Consider the following 19,738-nt stretch of genomic DNA (forward strand, 5'->3'; position numbering starts at 1 on the left):
GTTGAATTTTTTGGTGTTAAAATAGTTATTTTTAAAATGTAATTGTTTTTCAGCCCTTCTTTGGTATCTGTTTATGTAATAACCGGCCAGGTATCTCAAAAAGTAGAAGTAGGTAGGCCTCTCCTGACGTTTTCATTTGCGCTGATGGTGACAGAATTGCCTCTGTCTTACGCAATACAGAATTGCCTCTATTTGAATATACAAACTTCAATCCAAGAAGCAAAGCCATCTGTATTAGTATTATGTTTTTTATGCTCCTTGTTTCTTTACACCCTAAACTCCAGTTTAGTGGCAGTGTTTTCAGAATGATGACAAGCCCATATGATTTCTTTGTTGGATGCTGCTGACATTTTATTTCTAATTATCATAATAATTATCAAGAAAGTTTTCTGAAACACCTACATAATTATGCATAGCATTATTTCCTTTAAAATCTTTATTTCTAAAATGTTGTGCTGGTTCTGTGCAGACTGTGTTGAGTAGAGGTCTGACTTTTTAGCTCCTGAGTTTTCAGCAGAGTTTTTAGATAAATGTACATCAGTTAGAGTGTTTGTTCTTTTTATTTATTTATTTATTTTTCTTTTTATTTTATTTTATTATTTTTTTTAATTTTAAAATCTTTAATTCTTACATGTGTTCCCAAACATGAACTCCCCTCCCACCTCCCTCCCCATAACATCTCAGTGGGTCATAAGCAAAATTTCAGTTGTGTATGTTAAAGCAACAGTTAACTTTTTTTAACTTGAGGCCATCTGTAGCTGATGATTCTGAAATACATGTAGCTTGCCATCATAATCCTAAATGTTTTAGTAATCAGAAATACTATTGGATGCTTCATTTTTAAAGAAAGTTTCTCCATCCTCCAGATGCTTGACTTTTAAGCAAACAAATTGTAGATAGGTTATCATCATTAAAGTTAAGTAGAAGGAAACCAATTATCTTTTCCTTTATTTATTGCTTGTTCATAAAGGTGTTTTTCCTTGTCAGAGAAAAGTGTTCCTCCTACCATGGTAATGCCCAACTATTTATCACCCTGCTTGGAATGCCTTTCCTTTCCTTCAAGACTCAGCTCAAAAGTTGCCACCTCTATAAAGCTTCCTAACCCTTCCCTGTAGGCAGTATTGGTCATTCTGCCAGTGAAAGTTTCTGTGTGTATTGTGTTTGTCTTATCACCTGTCACATAATCATGTCACAGTTATCTTATGATATGACAGTTATTTGTATGCCTTCTTCCTAATAAACTATCAGCTTCTTGAGGACACTGATTTTCATATTCATTTTTATAATCCCAATTCCTGGCACACAGAGGGCACTAAAATGATGTTTTGTGCATCAGTGACCCAGATTCATGTTCTTTCAAATATGGACCATTGCAGCAGTATTCTAACAAGATTTCCTACATTCAGTGTTTCCTGTCGGGGGTATATTCTGTATTTTGTCAACAGCTTAATATTTTAGAGAAACAGCTTAACATCAGGTCATTACCATACTCCCTCAAAGCCCAGTAATTTACAGTTATCTAAAATGTAAAGTCTAAAATTCTGAGCCTGAAACTTAAGGCTTTCCTTAATCTATTCTCTAAACTACCATATACTTTATTCATTAAATTGATGAAACAGGTTATTATTTGCCACAGGTGAGATGTAACTAAGGTGTGGTAGTACAAAGTAGCTTGTGTTGTTACTTAGATGCACCCCTTGTTTCTCAGACCAGTGGGAACCTCCATGAAGGCAGTGTGGGTCTGCTTTTCTCCAGAGCACCTATGGTTACTCTGTTAACCATTTACAAGCACTCCTGTAGTTCTCCTGTCTTGTCTCTGCTTACTGTGGTTCTGCCTGAAGTGTTCTTGCTCCATTATCTGCTTATCAATATTTCACCTACTCTGTAGGCCTATCTCAAGTGACAGTCTTCCCTGAAATCTTCTTTGATTGTCTTTACCTCTTGCCACAAGAGGTATGGTATGGTATCTTGCCACAAGATTCATTCTTGGAATGAATCTCTCCCTCCTCCATATTTCTTATTCTTGGATACCTCCTTTCTGCCTTACATTTTAGTTAATTGTATCTGTATTTTCTGCCCTTTGTAATATTCACTATAGAAAAGAGCTTGAGCTTGTTGATTTTTATGAGCCTAAATTATACTTTCTAAATTATATTTCCAACTTTTTTTTTTTAATGAAAAGATGGATCTGTAACTCTTAGGAAAAAAAGCAACAAGGTTATTATACTGTTAAGCCTTATAATTCATACTACTATGAATAAATTTTAAGTATCTCTATTTAGAATTATATACTTAATGGTGACTATTTAAATGAAATAATGCAAAGATTGTTTGATTTCTTTCAGGGTTTCATTGGCTCTCCTGGAGAAGTAGGACAATTGGGACCTGAAGGAGAAAGAGTAAGTCTGTTTCCTTCAAATATTATTTCTAATGTGGTATACTAAGGGTAAAGTATAACAGTGCTGATAAACCCAGACTTCAGACAGGTAATCTTACTGAGTGAAACAAACCAGCTTTAGGAAAAATTAGATGATGTTTTCATTCTATCATGCAAAGAATTGAACTGCTTCTTTTTGACCCAAAGGAGTACATGGTTAGTACCCTACCTAGAAAAGCGTGCTGTTCTGTAAATAGAGTTTGTTTATAAATCCAACAGAGTTAGCCTAGGTGCCCAACTAACACAATCAGCTGTATAGTACTGTACTGTAATAGGCTGATAATACTTTTCACACAAATAATACATTAAAACAAACACAAAATAAAAGAGTTTTAATCTTACAGTACTGTACCTTGAAAAATATAGTCATCCAGTACAACAGCTGGTGTACAAGGACTGGCATAGAGTGAACAGGCAAGAAGAATTACTGACTGGGGGAGGGAGAAGAGGGGGGAGATGGTAGAGCTGAAGGGTCATCAGCAATAGGAGATGGAGGGCAAGCTGTAGTTTCTCTCATGACTGATGTTGATGGCATAGGTTTTGGTTCTTTGCTGGAACCAGATGTACATCCACATCTTTGAAGTTTGCAACTTGAAGGTTCATATGTAGGGGACTTACTGTATACAGTTCACATTGTTAATAACTCTCCTGCTTATGATACAGTCCTTTCCATACCTGTTGGCATGAACTTATTTCTAGTAATTGATGTAATAAATAAACCAAAGTTATATGTTCTTGCAAAATGTCATCATCTTGGATTTAAGGATCCCAGTGACACTGACCATCAATAGGCACAATGTCCTATTGCTCACCTTTGAACTCTGTTGTCAGTACAGATATTACATGAGTATTTTTGTCAACCACTGTTCAGTTGAAAGTAAATGGATTACTTCAACCATTGATATCTGCTAACTTATCTGCATATGCAAAAATCCCAAGCTACATAGTTCTGACAGATTTCATAGTCTCAAGGGCTTATAAAAGTGATTTCTCAAGGGGTTATATGAATAAGTATGCTTTAGATTATGAGTGACACAAAATTTCATTTCAAACTGGCTTCAAAATGAGAAGATTTTAAATAAACAATGATAACAGCAAATGATTTATTGTAATGGTTATATATATGTAATTCACTATGTAATATTAACTCATTTAATCTTACAATACCCAATGAGATAGTATTATAATCCTCACTATAAGTGTTAAGTGTTAGTCACTCAGTCGCCCGACTCTTTGCAACCCCATGGACTGCAGCCCATCAGGGTCCTGTGTCCATGAGATTTTCCAGGCAAAGATACTGGAGTGGGTTGCCGTTTCCTTCTCCAGAGGATCTTCCCAACCCAGGGATCGAACCTGGGTCTCCTGCACTGCAGGCAGATTCTTTACCGATTGAGCTACAAGGAAAGCCCCTTGTAGCTATAATTCTCACTGTAGATGAAGAACATGAGGCACACAGAGAGATTTACCTAAGACTATACACAGATACTAGAATGAGGATTTAAACATAGATATTCTGGCTGTAAAAGCTGAGTACTTGAGTACTGTGTCCTGCCACTACTTCTTACGACCAGAAACAACAGGTTAGGTGGAATCTAGGCACAGTGTGATCCTGTGAGCACAGTGAGATCATTGTCTTCTCCACTTGCCTTAACCAATATTGGCTTTATCATGAGCCTGATTTCTCATATGATTGCAAGATTCCCAATGCAAGGGCTAAATATGCCTTTGTTTATGTTCAGCCAGAGAAACAGGGAGACAGGTGGTAATTGTCTGTTGGGTACAGAAAATAAGATTTCTGTTTGTCTGATTGTACCAACTTTGGTTACATACTACCTCTTGACAAATAATTATCACCAGATGAATGGCAGGATCCTATTTGGAAATACAGATGGGATGGATTTCTGAATAAAATCAAGATTTTGTTACGAGGAAAAAAAGGGGCCACTTAAATTAGTATATTGACACTCTTCTAAATATTACTGCAGCTTAAAATATAATGTATTTTTCTCTTTTTCATACTCCATAAATTGATGTTTGAAAAAAATAACTCAGAGATAACTTGATTTGATAAATGTTTATTTTTTTGAAGTATAGCTGATTTACAGTATTTTAGGTACATAGCATCTTGGTTCAATATTTTGATGAATTATGCTCCATTAAAAGTTATCACAAAATAATGGCTATACTTCCCTGTGCCATAGAGTATATTCCCTATTGCTTAGGTATTTTACACATACTAATTTTTATCTCTTAATCCCATAGCCCTATCTTGCCCCTCCCCCTTCCCTCTCTCCATGAATAACCACTAGTTTGTTTTCTGTATCTGTGAGTCTGTTTCTGTTTTGCTATATATATTTATGTGTTTTATTTTTTTAGATTCCACATATAAGTGGAATATTACACTGTATTCATCTTTCTCTGCCTTATTTTACTAATCATAATATTCTCTAAATCCATCCACTGCTGCAGATGTCAGAATTTAATTTTTTATGGCTCTATAATATTATATACACACATACACATATACACACACATAATATATGTGCATTTATACATACATACACACAGATGTATTTATCCATTTATCTGTTGATGGACCCTAGGGTTGCTTCCATGTCTTGGCTATTTTAAATAGTGCTGGTATGAAGGTGTCTTTTCAAATTACTGTTTCCCAGGTTAGTGATTCCCAAACTGCTGAATCATATGTAGTTCTGTTTTTAGTTGTTTGAGAAGCCCCATTACTGTTTTCCATAGTGGCTGTATCAATTTATATTCCCACTGACAGTGTAGAAGTGTTCCCTTTCTTCCATGTCCTCACCAACATTTGTTGCTTGTGTTCTTTTTGTACCAACTTTGGTGGCCATTCTGACAAGTGTGAGGTGATATCTCATGTAGTTTTGATTTGTGTTTCTCTAATAATTAGCAGTATATAGCATCTCTTCATGTGCTTCTTAGCTAACTGTATGTCTTGGATGCTGGGAAAACTGGGCAGCTACATGTAAAAGAATGAAATTAGAACATTTCCTTACACCATTCACAAAAATAAACTCAAAACAGATTAAAAATCTAAATGTAAAACCTGAAACTGTAAAACTCTTAGATGGGTACATAAGTAGAACACTCTTTGTCATAAATCATAGCAATATTTTGGGGGATCTGTCTCCTAAGGCAAAAGAAGTTAAAGCAAAAATAAATGAATGGGACTTAATTAAATGTACAAGCTTTTGATTAGCATAGGAAACCATCAACAGACAGAAAGACAACCTATTGAAAGGGAGATAATATTTTCAAATGATATGACTGACAAGGAGTTAATAATATCTAAAATGTAAAAATGGTTTATGCAACTCAATGTAAAAAGAAACAACCCAATCAAAAAAGGGAATAAGTATTTACTTTTGACTTTTTTACATTCTAGGGTGTTCCTGGGATCCGTGGAAAGAGAGGTCTTAAGGGAAGACAGGTAATTAGATTCTTGTTTTATGAGGTTTGATTTAGAGGAATATAATCTAATTGTATGTATGTTTCTCCCCTGTTAAGCTAGTTGTTGTTCTTGTCATCCATAATCCATCTCATTCAACAGAATTTAAATTTTGCCACTTTAACAGCCTACCCAATAATACCTGAGAATATGAAGAAATATTTAGATTAAAAAGTAACTTGGAATTTAACACTTCTAACCCACTTAATCGGAGAAGGCAATGACACCCCACTCCAGTACTCTTGCCTGGCAAATCCCATGGTCAGAGGAGCCTGGTGAGCTGTAGTCCATGGGGTTGCTAAGAGTCAGACACGACTGAGCAACTTCACTTTCACTTTTCACTTTCATGCATTGGAAAAGGAAATGGCAACCCACTCCGGTGTTCTTGCCTGGAGAATCCCAGGAATGGGGGAGCCTGGTGGGCTGCCGTCTCTGGGGTCGCACAGAATCGGACACAACTGAAGCGACTTAGCAGCAGCAACCCATTTAATATACCAGTGGAAGAGACCTTTATCCTTACAGTGGTGGTTTAGTTGCTAAGTCGTGTCCGACTCTTGAGACCCCATGGGCTTGTAGCCTTCCAAACTCCTCTGTCTATGGGATTTTCCAGGCAAGAATACTGGAGTGGGTTGCCGTTTCCTTCTCCAGGGAATCTTCTGGGCTCAGGAATTGAACCCGAGTCTCCTGGATTGCAGGCAGACTCCTGTATTGCAGATAGATTCTTTACCAACTGAGCTTCGAGGGAAGCCTTATGAGAAGGTCCTAAAATTAAAATGTTACAGAAAATACATGGACAATTTAACATACTAATAACAGCATTACTCACCCTTCTGCTTTAGCGATTTTAAAAATGCCCACTTGAGATGATAGCTCAGAAACTAGGTTCTTATATATTTAGATTTTTTTTTTAAATCAAGTGAATTTTGCTTGATAATATAATTTGAGAGATGGTTAAAAATTGTGACATTATCTAATACCCCTATATTTAACAAGTGAGAAAGTTGTGGTTCAGAAAAGTGTTCTTGGGTTATCCTGGCTGTGTTGGTATAGCTAATTTGTATGTGGTGTTAGTGACTCAGTTGTGTCCGATTCCTTGCGACCACATGGATCCTGCCATGCTCCTCTGTACATGGGATTCTCCAGGCAAGGCTACTGGAGTGGGTTGCCATTCCCTTCTCCATGGAATCTTCCCAACCCAGATACTGAACCCGGGTCTCCTGCATTGCCGACACATTCTTTACCATCTGAGCCATGAGGGAAGTCCAGATAGCTAGGTAGCCACCTGCTTTTCACTTGTGCTGTTTTTGTTACAATTCAGATATTTATTAGGATAAGACATTGTGTGCTACACTGTGCTGTCTACTCTATGAGGAAGAAAATTGTCTGTCATAACACCTTTTCTAAAATTTTGATGTAGAGATTGGGTTGACCCAAAAGTTCATTCAGGTTTTTCTCTACGCTGTTATGGAAAAAATCAAACAAACCTTTAGGCCAACCTAGTAATTAATATCTTACTTGTAATGCTAAACAATTGCAATCTTACCAGAATATTCATTTCCTTTTAAAGTATTTTATTCTTTGAGCTTTGCATTATTTCTTATAGATTAGAATAGGTCAGTATCACCATTATATGGGTGAGGAGAACAAGGCCAGTGATATTAAAAGTCTTGCTCAGGATCACATAGTTATAAGTGGTAAAATAAAGAATTGAACCTCACCCTCTTTGAATATAAATCCAACAGCCTTTTTCTTACTACTTAGATATTTCTACTGTCTATCTTCTAACTCTTACTACTTAGAAGAACACTATTTTTTTATAACATAGGGACAAAATGTGTTAAAGTTTCACTTTAATGAGTTTAATATATTAAGATAAACTTATGAAACTAAGAAATAAAAAGTAAGGCAAACATTTTGTTTTCTTGCAATTACATTCAACATTAAAGCTAATCTTATAACAATTATAACAGCAGAACCTGTACCATAACCATTACCATCATCACCATTTTTTATCTGTAAGCATATTATTTCTTTACAGTTTATTCCTCATACCCATACGTCAACAGAAATACCTCTCATGTGTCAAAATTCTAATCTAAATATGCAGATATATGCTGTCTCAAAATTTGTATTAAGTGAAGTTTATCTTCCTTATTCTTGTCTTCTCTGTTTTATGTCTTATTTTTTTCCCATCCATTCCCTAGCAAAGTATGCTGTCAGTAAAAGAACTAATTAATTTATTTATGCTACTATATTACTTCCAGTGTTTAAACAGTTACCTTACCTATTAATAATTATATTTTAAATATAGTTTAAGGCAAAATAAGTAATCTTTAATGGTGGAATTTTAGATATTGCTGAGAAAATATTTTCTCAGAGTCTCAGTGTTATATCACTTAAGTGGCTACCATCTTTATTAATTTAGCTGGTCTTTTATATATATATATTAACTTTATCTTGACAATATATGAGTATTATTTACTTTCCTCCTCCATAATGAACTGTAAAATTGTCCATGGAAGTTTTTAGATAACTTCTGGTTTCTTACTCCATAGGGAATTATAAAATTATCCAATATGCTATTGAGTTCAAAAGAGGAGTTCAAGAAAATTGTGGAAAAATAGTGAATGGAGTGATCACTGTGTTCTTTTTTTAAAATTGTGCTATTTTTTACATTACAAATTTTTTGAAGTTTTATTGCTTTAAAAATATATGCCTTTTTAAGAGATTCAGATCTTTGGAAAATTGTATTCAAAAAACATATGTATCCCATTTTTCCTAAATGGTATTTATTATAGAAAGTCTGTCTAGTGTTTTACTGTGTCATGTGTGCTTTTTCTTTTGAACCAAAAAAGTGATTTGACTATGTTTATGAGGAAATCTCTGTACTTAAAACTAAGATACAGTTACAACCACAAGTAAAATTATGCCAAGATTGACCTCAGCGACTGTTGCAGAATATTATCCTATGCATAAATGCTCCACTACGTTCTATTTACTTTAAGTAAAATCATCTTCAAATAGCTTTGACATTAAGTAAGGGCAAATATATTAGCATGGGGTATTACGTATCATGGGACACATATTTCAATTTAGATGATTAAAATTCCATGAGAAGAATGGTTACTTATGACAATTTTAATAACAGTAAATGGAAAACATCTTTTGATACCATTTCTGATCTCTTTGATGTGGAAAATATTAGCCATTTTAATACAAACATGGCCATTATCTCTTGGTAATTTATTAAATTATGTATGCTATTTGTTATATGTGAGGTAGATATTCAAATACAGAAGCAGAATTAAATGATCCAGGCCAACATAAAAGCTGACAGAAAGCATACATGTGAAAGAAAATACAAAAACCTGGAAAGGCTGAAGTCTAAAAAGAATCTATATTTAATAAATTTTTGGCTATGCATATTTTAAAGACTGTTATCTCCAATTTTCTGCTGGTTTCATAGCTACTTAGAAGGGTGGATTGATGCTTCATTAAGGTACAGCTATGTTGATCCCATGTTTTTTCATTTACTGTCCTTAAGTATGAATAAGATGTACCTTATTGTACTCACCACTCCCTTCTAATTAATTTAATTAGTCTTGCATTGTAAATGAGCTTGTTTCCTCAAGTTTTATGTAGATACAATTACTCAGTCTTTGCACATAGAATATGATTCAATTTTTTAATTGAAGTATAGTAGATTTACAGTGTTAGTTTCGGGTGTGTAGCAAAATGATTCAGTTATACATATATATCTATATTCTTTTTCATATTCTTTTCCATTATAGGTTATTATAAGATATTCACTATTATAAGATAGTTCCCTACGCTATACACTGCTTCCCTGGTAGCTCAGACGGTAAAGCATCTGCCTACAATGCAGGAGACCTGGGTTCGATCCCTGAGTTGGGAAGATCCCTTATGGAGAAGGAAATGGCAAGATCCCTTCTGGAGAAGGAAATGGCAACCCACTCCAATACTCTTACCTGGAAAATACCATGGACTGAGGAGCCTGGTAGGCTACAGTCCATAGGGTCACAAAGAGTCGGACATGACTGAGCAAATGGAATCATTTGAATATTCAGTGTGTCTATTAATCCCAAACTACTCATTTATCTCTCCTTCCCTTTATCCCTTCCTCCTTCAGTAATTAGTTTGTTTTCTGTGTCTTTGAGTCTTTACTTGTTTTGTAAATAAGTGCATTTGTATCATTCTTTTAGATTGCACATATACGTGATATCATATTTGTCTTTTCTGTCTGACTTTACTTAATATGATAATCTCTAGGTCCATCCATGTTTCTTCAAATGGCATTACCTAATTTTTATGATTGAGTAGTATTCCGTTATATTCATGTATGCATTTGTATATATATATATATATATATATATATATACACAAACACATCCATACATGCATGCATATCATGTCTTTATCCATTCATCTTGTCAGTGGACGTTTAGGTTACTTCCATGTCTTGGCTATTGTAAATAGTGCTGCTATGAACATTGGAGTGCATGTATCTTTTTGAATTAGAGTTTTCATCTTTTTTGGATATATCTCCTGGAGTGGGGTTGCTGGATCATATGGTAACTGTATTTTTGTTTTTTAAAGGAACTTCTATGCTGTTCTCCATAGTGATTGCACTAGTTTACAACAGTGTCGGAAGGTTTTCTTTTCTCCACACTCTCTGCAGCATTTATTGTTTGTGGACTTTTTGATGATGGCCATTCTGACTGGTGTTAGATGATACCTCACTGCAGTTTTGATTTGCATTTCTCTGTTAATTAGCCATTTTGAACATCTTTTCATGTGCCTGTTGGACACGGTTCAGTGTCAAGTAATTATTATAGCATATAATTTGTAGAATAACAGTAACTGTTTTTAGATAATTCCTTAAATTTTGTGTAACATATTACACTTATAGTTTTAGAGTCTTAAAATTACCAGAAACTGGTAAAAATAAATTACATAACTTTTTGTATTATAAAATATGAAACACTCTGATAGTCAAAATAGTAAAGACAGTAGGCATAGAAAACTTCCAAATCCAAGTCCAAGTCACTATAAATATGATCTTTGGATTACTATTTTTTTTAACCTGAATACTAAAGCTCTATGTTTGATATGAGTAATTTTAAAAAGTATGAAAATGTATATGTATTAACATGGCATATATATGTACACCACAGAAATTTATGGAGAAGTAGTAAAAGTTCAGTCCAAAATTGTTAGAATATTGCTAAGCTTAAAGTTTGGGAAGATATTGTCATAAATCATATGCCCATACTGGTTGCCAAAGAATCACTTATTTCCTTGAGTAAACACCAAGTATGGAATTAAGTTGTTGTGAACCAACTTCCTTAGTGATGTCTGTATTATTTTAATGAAATTATAGACTTACAAGTAAGAGATACCTTCTCTTAGATAGTATAAATATTATACGATGCTACTGAAATGGATACATTTTAAAATAACATGTTATTTTGGTTGTTTGAATTATTTATTATTTAGCTTCATATTGGTATTTTAAAATCAGTGTTTCTGTTTAAAATTATTTCATTTTAAATTTTACCAGAAAACTTACTTCACCCAAAATAAAACATTGTATTTTATTCAGTTTGCAGATAGAGTTGATATTTGTAACACAATGTTTTTGGTTTTCAACCAGAAAAGTAAAAAATTGTTTTTTTAAAGGGATTTGGTGTATTTCAGGATCAGGCTGTGTTAAAATTGTTTTATTAAAAAACTCATTTGTTCCTTAGGCTTAGATTGTTGACATTTGAGAAGTGGTTTTCTTCCAAACTACTTTTGATTTCAAGATCTTAGTATTAGGTACTTACTAATCAATTATTTTTAAAGACCTAATGTAATCACTTACATATTAGTCAACATTTGTGTACTCATGCTTTTGGATACTGAGATAATGTAGTTCTTACGTCTTCCTTTTTTTCCCTGCTGCACTCTACAGTGTCACAATTGGATCAAAATCCTTAATGTCAGTTAATATTGGAGATCTTAAAAACAAGATAGTAGACAATCTTTCAGAGAAGGCAGTGGCACCCCACTCCAGCACTCTTGCCTGGAAAATCCCATGGATGGAGGAGCCTGGTGGGCCGCAGTCCATGGGGTCGCTAAGAGTCGGACACGACTGAGCGACTTCACTTTCACTTTTCACTTTCATGCATTGGAGAAGGAAATGGCAACTCACTCCAGTGTTCTTGCCTGGAGAATCCCAGGGATGCAGGAGCCTCATGGGCTGCCATCTATGGGGTCGCACAGAGTCGAACACAACTGAAGCAACTTAGCAGCAGCAGCAGACAATCTTTATTAGCTGAGACTCTTAAACATGATAGGGCTTCCCTGGTGGCTCAGAGGTTAAAGTGCCTGCCTGTAATGTGGGAGACCTGGGTTCGATCCCTGGGTCGGGAAGATCCCCCAGAGAAGGAAATGGCAACCCACTCCAGACAGAGGAGCCTGGTGGGCTACAGTCAGGTCGCAAAGAGGTGGACATGACTGAGTGACTTCACTTTCACTTAAACATGATAGAACTACTGTTCTGTTTTATATGTCTTACTGTTTTTATTTGAGAAGCTTCTTGGAGCATATGATATGATATGATAAAAGCATAACGCTACCCGCTGATTTATAATAGAAAAGAAGAATGCCGTTAAAAAAAAATGAGCAATACAGGGAAAGAGGATTTATGTATATGTGTTAAACTTATTTTATTGTTCTTGTTCAGTCACTAAGTTGTGTCCAACTCTTTGTGACCCCATGGACTGCAGCAAGCCAGGCTCTCCTGCCCTTATCTCCTGAAGTTTGCTCAAATTCATGTCCACTGAGTTGGTGATGGTGTCTAACCACCTCATCTTCTGCTGCCCCCTTCTCCTTTTCCCTTCAATCTTTATCAGCATTAGGGTCTTTTCTAGTGAGTCAGCTGTTGGCATTAAGTGGCCAAAGTATTTGAGCTTCAGCATCAGTCCTTCCAATGAATATTCAGGATTGATTTTCTTTAGGATTGACTGGTTGGGTCTTGTAGTCCAGGGGACTCTCAAGAGTCTTTCTCCAACACCACAATTCAAAAGCATCAATTTTTCAGCACTCTGCTTTCTTTATGGTCCAACTCTCACATCCATACATGACTACTAGAAAAACATAGTTTTGACTATATGGACCTTTGTTGGCAAAGTGATGTCTCTGCAATTTAATATGCTGTCTAGTTTTGTCATAGCTTTTCTCCCAAGGAGCACGTGTCTTTTAATTTCATAGATTCAGTAACTGTCCACAGTGATTTTGGAGTGCAAGAAAATAAGATCTGTCACTGCTTCTACTTTTTCCCCTTCTATTTGCCATGAAATGATGGGACTGGATTTTATATATGTTACTAATTCCAAGTAGCTCTCTTTTTAATGCAGAGTTCCCAAACTTCATTCTGTAGTGCCACAGGAAATTCTACAGCTCCATTAAAAAAAAAATTTTTTTTTTGCAGGGTCACAGTAGTGTCTTACAATGTCTTTATCCATAGTCTCTTACAGTAAGTTGAAGCAAAATTATATAGATCCGTGGCCTAAAATATCTATGCCAAAACTGACTTTTCCAGGATCGAAGATAACATATTGGAGATTGGATTGGCTCTGAACAATACCTAGAAAATAGTTGTCAAAATGTAGAAGTTTTTTTCCTGAGGACTTTTTCAGATCTGATAATAATAGGTTATAAATAATCAAATCATATTATAAGTGAAGTTTGATTAAAAGCAAAAGAGTATTCTGTTTTCTTCCTATGAACATCAAAGTATCACAACCTAGAATAGTGGGGAAAATAACACCCTTAGGCACTGGGACTTCAGAGATGTTTACTTTTCTAAGTATAGAAAATAGTATCTCCTCTTCTGTTCTCAGACATCTTTCTGCTAGAAGAATCTATTTTAAGTAAACTGTATTTTGGCTTCTAACTCCAGTGTTAGAATTTCAGAATATAAAATCTTCTGTTAGACATCTGTTATTAGTTCTTTCTTTAGCCCCAAACAATCTTAAATATGTACTGCAAAGCCATGTTTCAAATACATACATTTTATGGAGAATTGGGAGACAGTGTTTTCTTTGTCCCAGGAAAAGTTTGAGTTAAATTATAGAAAAAGAAAGGACTAGAATTGCTGCTACTGCTAAGTCACTTCAGTCGTGTCTTACTCTGTGAGACCCCATAGACGGCAGCCCACCAGGCTCCCCCGTGCATGGGATTTTCCAGGCAAGAGGACTGGAGCGGGTTGCCATTGCCTTCTCCGAGTATTGCTAGAGCACTACAAAAAATTGTCACTAATTTTTCAGTGATTCTACGTCTTTCAGGAAAACTGTATTTTCTGGATTCTGCTTTACTGGGTTAGGCTGTAGTAAGTAGGTTTGGCTAACTACAGCTTGACAGGAGGGCTTCCTATGTGGCTCAGTGTTCAAAGAATCTCTGCCAATGCATGAGATGCCAAAAACATGAATTCAATCCCTGGGTTGGGAAGATCCCCTGGAAAAGGGAATGGCTACCCACTCCAGTATTCTTGCCTGAAAATCCTAGGGACAGAGGAGCCTGGCAGGCTACAGTCCATGGGTTTGCAAAGAGTTGGGCATGACTTAGTGGTGATAAGCTTGGCAAGAAGAGCTCAGGAGTTTGAATTAAACCTACCTTCAAGGTCAAGTCACTCCCCTGGTGACCCAGACAGTAAAGCATCTGTCTGCGATGTGGGAGACCTGGGTTCGATCCCTGGGTTGGGAAGATCCCTTGGAGAAGAAATGGCAATCCACTCCAGTACTGTTGCCTGGAAAATCCCATGGACAGAGGAGCCTGGTAGGCTACAGTCCATGGGGTCGCGAAGAGTCGGACATGACTGAGCGACTTCACATTCAAGGTCAAGTCAGTTACTGACCAAGAAGAGAGATGCCCAGTGAACACAATTAGTAAATTTGAGGAAATCCAGGCAGAGCATGAATTCATGAGGGTATGACACCAGCAAGTAGAAATTTAGGCAGGCATTTATTTTCAGGGTGAAAAACTTCAGGGAGAACTCGAGAGTCTCTTGTAGGTTATAAAAATGAGGAATGTGAAAATGTGAGTGCAGATATGGAAGTGAGATTTGGCTTGGGTTCATGATCTGTATTCTCCTTGTGGGAAAATTTAAGAATAAGGTTGGCCTTTATGATTGAGGGATAATGTTATGTGTCAAAAATGGTTCTTGAACACAAGAATAAGGCATATTCTTGTTCCTAGAACTAGAATACAAGTGATAACCAGTCTTTAACAACAATACAGGAGCTTCAGTCTGAGAACTGAGGCCCAGGCTGCTAAGTCTCGTCATTCGTGTCCGACTCTGTGTGACCCCATAGACGGCAGCCCAACAGGCTCCCCCGTCCCTGGGATTCTCTAGGCAAGAACACTGGAGTGGGTTGCCATTTCCTTCTCCAATGCATGAAAGTGAAAAGTGAAAGCTGCTGCTGCTGCTGCTAAGTCGCGTCAGTCGTGTCCGACTGTGCGACCCCATAGACGGCAGCCCACCAGGCTCCCCCGTCCCTGGGATTCTCCAGGCAAGAACACTGGAATGGGTTGCCATTTCCTTCTCCAATGCATGAAAGTGAAAAGTTAAGGTGAAAGCTAGGTTAATAATAAAACCTGATTTGATGCTAAATCTCCAAGAATTTGGCTGAAACCCCTTAAATTCTTACCTAAGTTTACAATTAGTTTCAACTGTTACGGAATGGTTTATCATTGAAATGTGGATCAAATTGTCTTACCTATGAGGAAAAGAAAGAGGCAAAGACTGAATTATCACCAAGTACTTTATACTCTAATTTTCCTTACAGTAAAGTGTTTGTCTTTAAAGGACTTTAAACTATCAGGATTTTCTGGTAATATATATTCATGTGTAGAATGTATAAACTTGACCTGTAGGTTTTATTATTTTAGTATATTTAATCCTAGACAATTTGGTGCAGTCTCCTCTTTTTATTTCTTCCTCTTGGAACAAGTTGAATTTCTGTTTTTATTGGTAGTGACTGTTTATCAGTAATACCTGTTTAGTGTATGTATCTTTTATGATAACTTTTATTTATCTCTACTTTAAGTTGAACTTTTTTCTAAACATTTGTTGTTTAGAAAGAGTAAAATGGGTTCACAGTTCATTGTAGTCTTTAATAGAAGAAGTTTGCAATGATTTTATTTTTTTGATTCCATAAGTATAGTCATCAATGATTTTATGGTTTAGTTCTAATCTTTCTCTAGTTGTTTTATATTCAGTATTTTTTAAATGTCTTTGTAGAACTAGGAAAATAATTATCTTCCTAGATTCCAAAAGGGTAAGTTTTCCACTGTTTCATGATACTTAGCTTACTACCAAGTGTAGTCTCTATGTGTAGTCTGTGGTATTAACGCCACATATGTATTCAGGCACACCAAGTCTAGAATACTTCTTTTGTTCTTAATGTTTGATAACTACCATATTTGATAGCAGTAACATCAGACCCAAGCAAGAGAGAAGCTTGATGTGGGTTCTGCATTTTGGAGGACTCTGCACTTCAAAAACAATTAAAATAAATGTATTAAAACACACACACACACACACACGAGTCCCCCATCATTCAGGATCCAGCCTTTAGCACTGGCATTGTATGACCCGTAATCCTAGACATCCATTCATGTTGTTATGTATTAGGTACCTATTGCTTATTCCATGTTAGAGGTGTAAAAAACAATAGATATATAGTATTTCTTATAGTCTCTGTGGGTTAGGAATTTGAGAATGGCTTATTTGGGTGGGTTTAGCTTAGGGTTTTATATGAAGTTATAGTCAACATTTGCTAGCTAGGTAATGCTCAAATCCTTCAAACTAGGCTTCAGCAGGACATCAACTGAGAAATTCCAGATGTATAAGCTGGATTTAGAAAAGGCAGAGGAATCAGAGGTCAAATTACCAACATTTGTTAGATCATAGAAAAGGCAAAGGAATTCCAGAAAAACAACTAATTCTGCTGAAGCTTCAATACTTTGGGCCACCTGATGTGAAGAGCTGACTCATTGGAAAGGAGCCTGGTGAATATTGAGGGCAGGAGGAGAAGGGGCTACAGAAGATGAGACGGTTGGATGGCATCACTGACTCAATGGACATGAGTTTGAGCAAACTCTGGGAGATAGTGAGGGATAGGAAGGTCTGGTGTTCTGCAGTCCATGAGGTCATGAAGAGTTGGACATGACTGAGTACTGAACAGCAAGGAGCCCCTCTACTCACTGTTTTTTAAGGGAATTAAGCATAGGGAGGCTAGGTCACTTGTTCAAGGTCACCCACACCTATAGGGGAGTCAGGATTTGACCATATAGATCTGGCTCCACTGAACTGACTTGTACCCTGAGCATGGATACAAAGTTGTTTGTTGAAATCATTGTAAAATATATTTCAATGAAAATTCCTACCTGATAGTCCAGTCATCTGAAGGCTTGAGTGGGACTGAAGGATCTTATTAAGGTGGCTCGCTTACTGGCTGATGTGAAGTCTCATTCCCTCCCGATGGGGAGCTCTCCACATGGCAATTTGAGTGTCCTTTTTTTTGGTAAATGTTTAATTTTTTTTTTTAATTTTTGGCCGTGCCGAGTCTTCCTTGTTGCACATGGGCTTTGTCTAGTTGTGATAAGTGGGAGCTATCTTTCATTGCAGTGTGTGTGCTTCTCATTGTGGTGGCTTCCCTTGTGGAGCCCAGGCTCTAGGCGCGTGAGCTTCAGTAGTTGTGACCCATAGGCTTACTAGCTGCAGCTCATGGGCTCTAGAGCATGCAGGCTTCCGTAGCTGTGGTATTAGGGCTCCATGGTTGTGGCTCTTGGGCTCTCAAGTGTGGGCTCAGTAGTTGTGGTGCCTAGGCTTACTTGTCCCATGGCATGTGGAATGTTCCTAGACCAGGGACCAAGCCCATTTCTTCTGCGCTGGCTGGCAGATTCTTATCCACTGTGCCAGTAGTGTAAGTCCTGTGTGTCTTTACACCATGGCTGCTAGCTTCCACCAGAGCAAATGGTTAATGAGAACAGGATGAATGGCTAGTGCCTTTTGTGACATATCTTTGGGAGTCACATACTGTCATTTCTATGTTCCGTTAGTCACATAGACCAGTCAGAATTCAAAACAGGAGAGAATACACAAGGGCATTGATACCAGTGAAAACCCTGAGGATCCATCTCTGAGGCTGGCTACCAAGGTATTTTAATAAAATTCAAGCCTAGAGAAATTCTTCTCCACGTATCTTGCCTATAACCTCACATCTGAATACCATAAAGTTTTGTAGATGGTACCACTGCCAAAATGAAACATGGAAACTGCTTGATATTATGATGAAGATTGAGCAGCCAGTAGAAGCACTGAGGTTGAGGAAAGATGAATTAATGTATCTTATTCTCCTTTCAGCATGAATGCAATAGGATCTTGTGTAATGAAGTACTGTTTTGGTAATGCAAACCTTCTATTTTCCTGCTTCTCTTTGTGCTCTGATTTTTGGTTTCAGAGGTAGTAGAATGAGTATAGTATTTATAGTAGTTATACCATTTTGTAGTATTAAATAATTCATATTACTCTTAAATTTGTATTTCATAGGTATAGACACAAAATTCACGAAGCAGGATAAAAATTGTTTACATTGGCAAGTAGATGCATAGGAAATGCTAGAATAATGAAAATTTCAAAATATAGATATTAGATTACATTAAAATTTTAAATAAAATATAAAATTTTAAATTTATTGAACCAGTATTATTATTCATTATTTATAATTTGTATATAATATAATATATTTATAATTTATAATAGAAAATAAAAATCAGTAGAAAATTTTGAAAGAGATTATTTACTTAAATTTTTAAAATCTAGAAATAGTGCAAGTGGTCTTACATTGAGCATTACCATAGAGTAAAATTTGCAATTGGACTATGTACTCTAAAATGTAAATTAAATTACCAGTTTTGTATAAGTTTCCTATCTGTTCCTACATAATAAATACTACAAACGTAGCAGCTTAAAATAATACTCATTTATTATCTCACAGTTTTCGTGGGTCAACCATCCAGATACTACTTATCTAGGTCTTCTGCTGAGGGTCGTGAAGCGGCAGTGTCAGCTGCTGCATTATTACCTGGAGTCTTGGCTGAGCAGAGTTCACTTCCAAGCTCATTCAGGTTGTGAGAAGAATTTTTTTCCTTGAGTTTGTGGAACTGAGGATTCTGGCTTTTTGCTTTTCTTTTTATTTGAGGGGAGTGGGGTAGCCCACCTTCAGGCCCTATGTCCATAGTTCCTTGAGGTCATTCACAGTTCCCTGCAACGTAGGCATCTCCAACACAGCTGCTTGTTTCATCAAGCTCACATGGGAAGATCCTAGCTCCAGACTGCTGCAGTGGACTTGTGTGTGGTATAGCATAATCACATCAGTGACATCCCATCATCTTTACTGTATTCTAGTTGTTAGAAGAAGCAAATCATAGCCCCACCACACTCAAAGGAAGGGTTTGGACAAAGATGTGGACACCAGGAGGTAGGAATCATGAGGCGTCACCTTAAAGTCTGTTCACGCCAGTGATCAAGCAGTGGAAATGAGCAAGAAAATTATTCACAACTTGAAGAGATCAAGTGAAATCCCCTACAAAATAAATCTTTACAAAATAAAATTTTGTAACTGATCAAAACAATAAAAATGTAAGAAAGAGAATTATGTTCACAGAAGCAACAGTGCAACTCTGGTATGCCCATTTAGAAGACGATAAGAAATTGCCATTTATGCTAAAACGCCATAATGCCAACTTGC

At 36.4% G+C, this 19,738-nt stretch overlaps 1 protein-coding gene across 1 annotated transcript in view; it reads left to right on the forward strand.

Annotated features, from left to right (window-relative positions):
• Nucleotides 1-19,738, forward strand: part of COL24A1 (collagen type XXIV alpha 1 chain) — a 378,135-nt gene that overhangs the window by 99,476 nt on the left and 258,921 nt on the right. The window contains exons 10-11 of the mRNA XM_068961180.1: nucleotides 2,346-2,399; nucleotides 5,856-5,900. Coding sequence (XP_068817281.1) covers nucleotides 2,346-2,399; nucleotides 5,856-5,900 — 99 coding nt within the window. The remainder of the gene's footprint in view (nucleotides 1-2,345; nucleotides 2,400-5,855; nucleotides 5,901-19,738) is intronic.

This window comes from Capricornis sumatraensis, chromosome 2, assembly GCF_032405125.1.
Source record: "Capricornis sumatraensis isolate serow.1 chromosome 2, serow.2, whole genome shotgun sequence".
Classification (NCBI taxonomy): domain Eukaryota; kingdom Metazoa; phylum Chordata; class Mammalia; order Artiodactyla; family Bovidae; genus Capricornis; species Capricornis sumatraensis.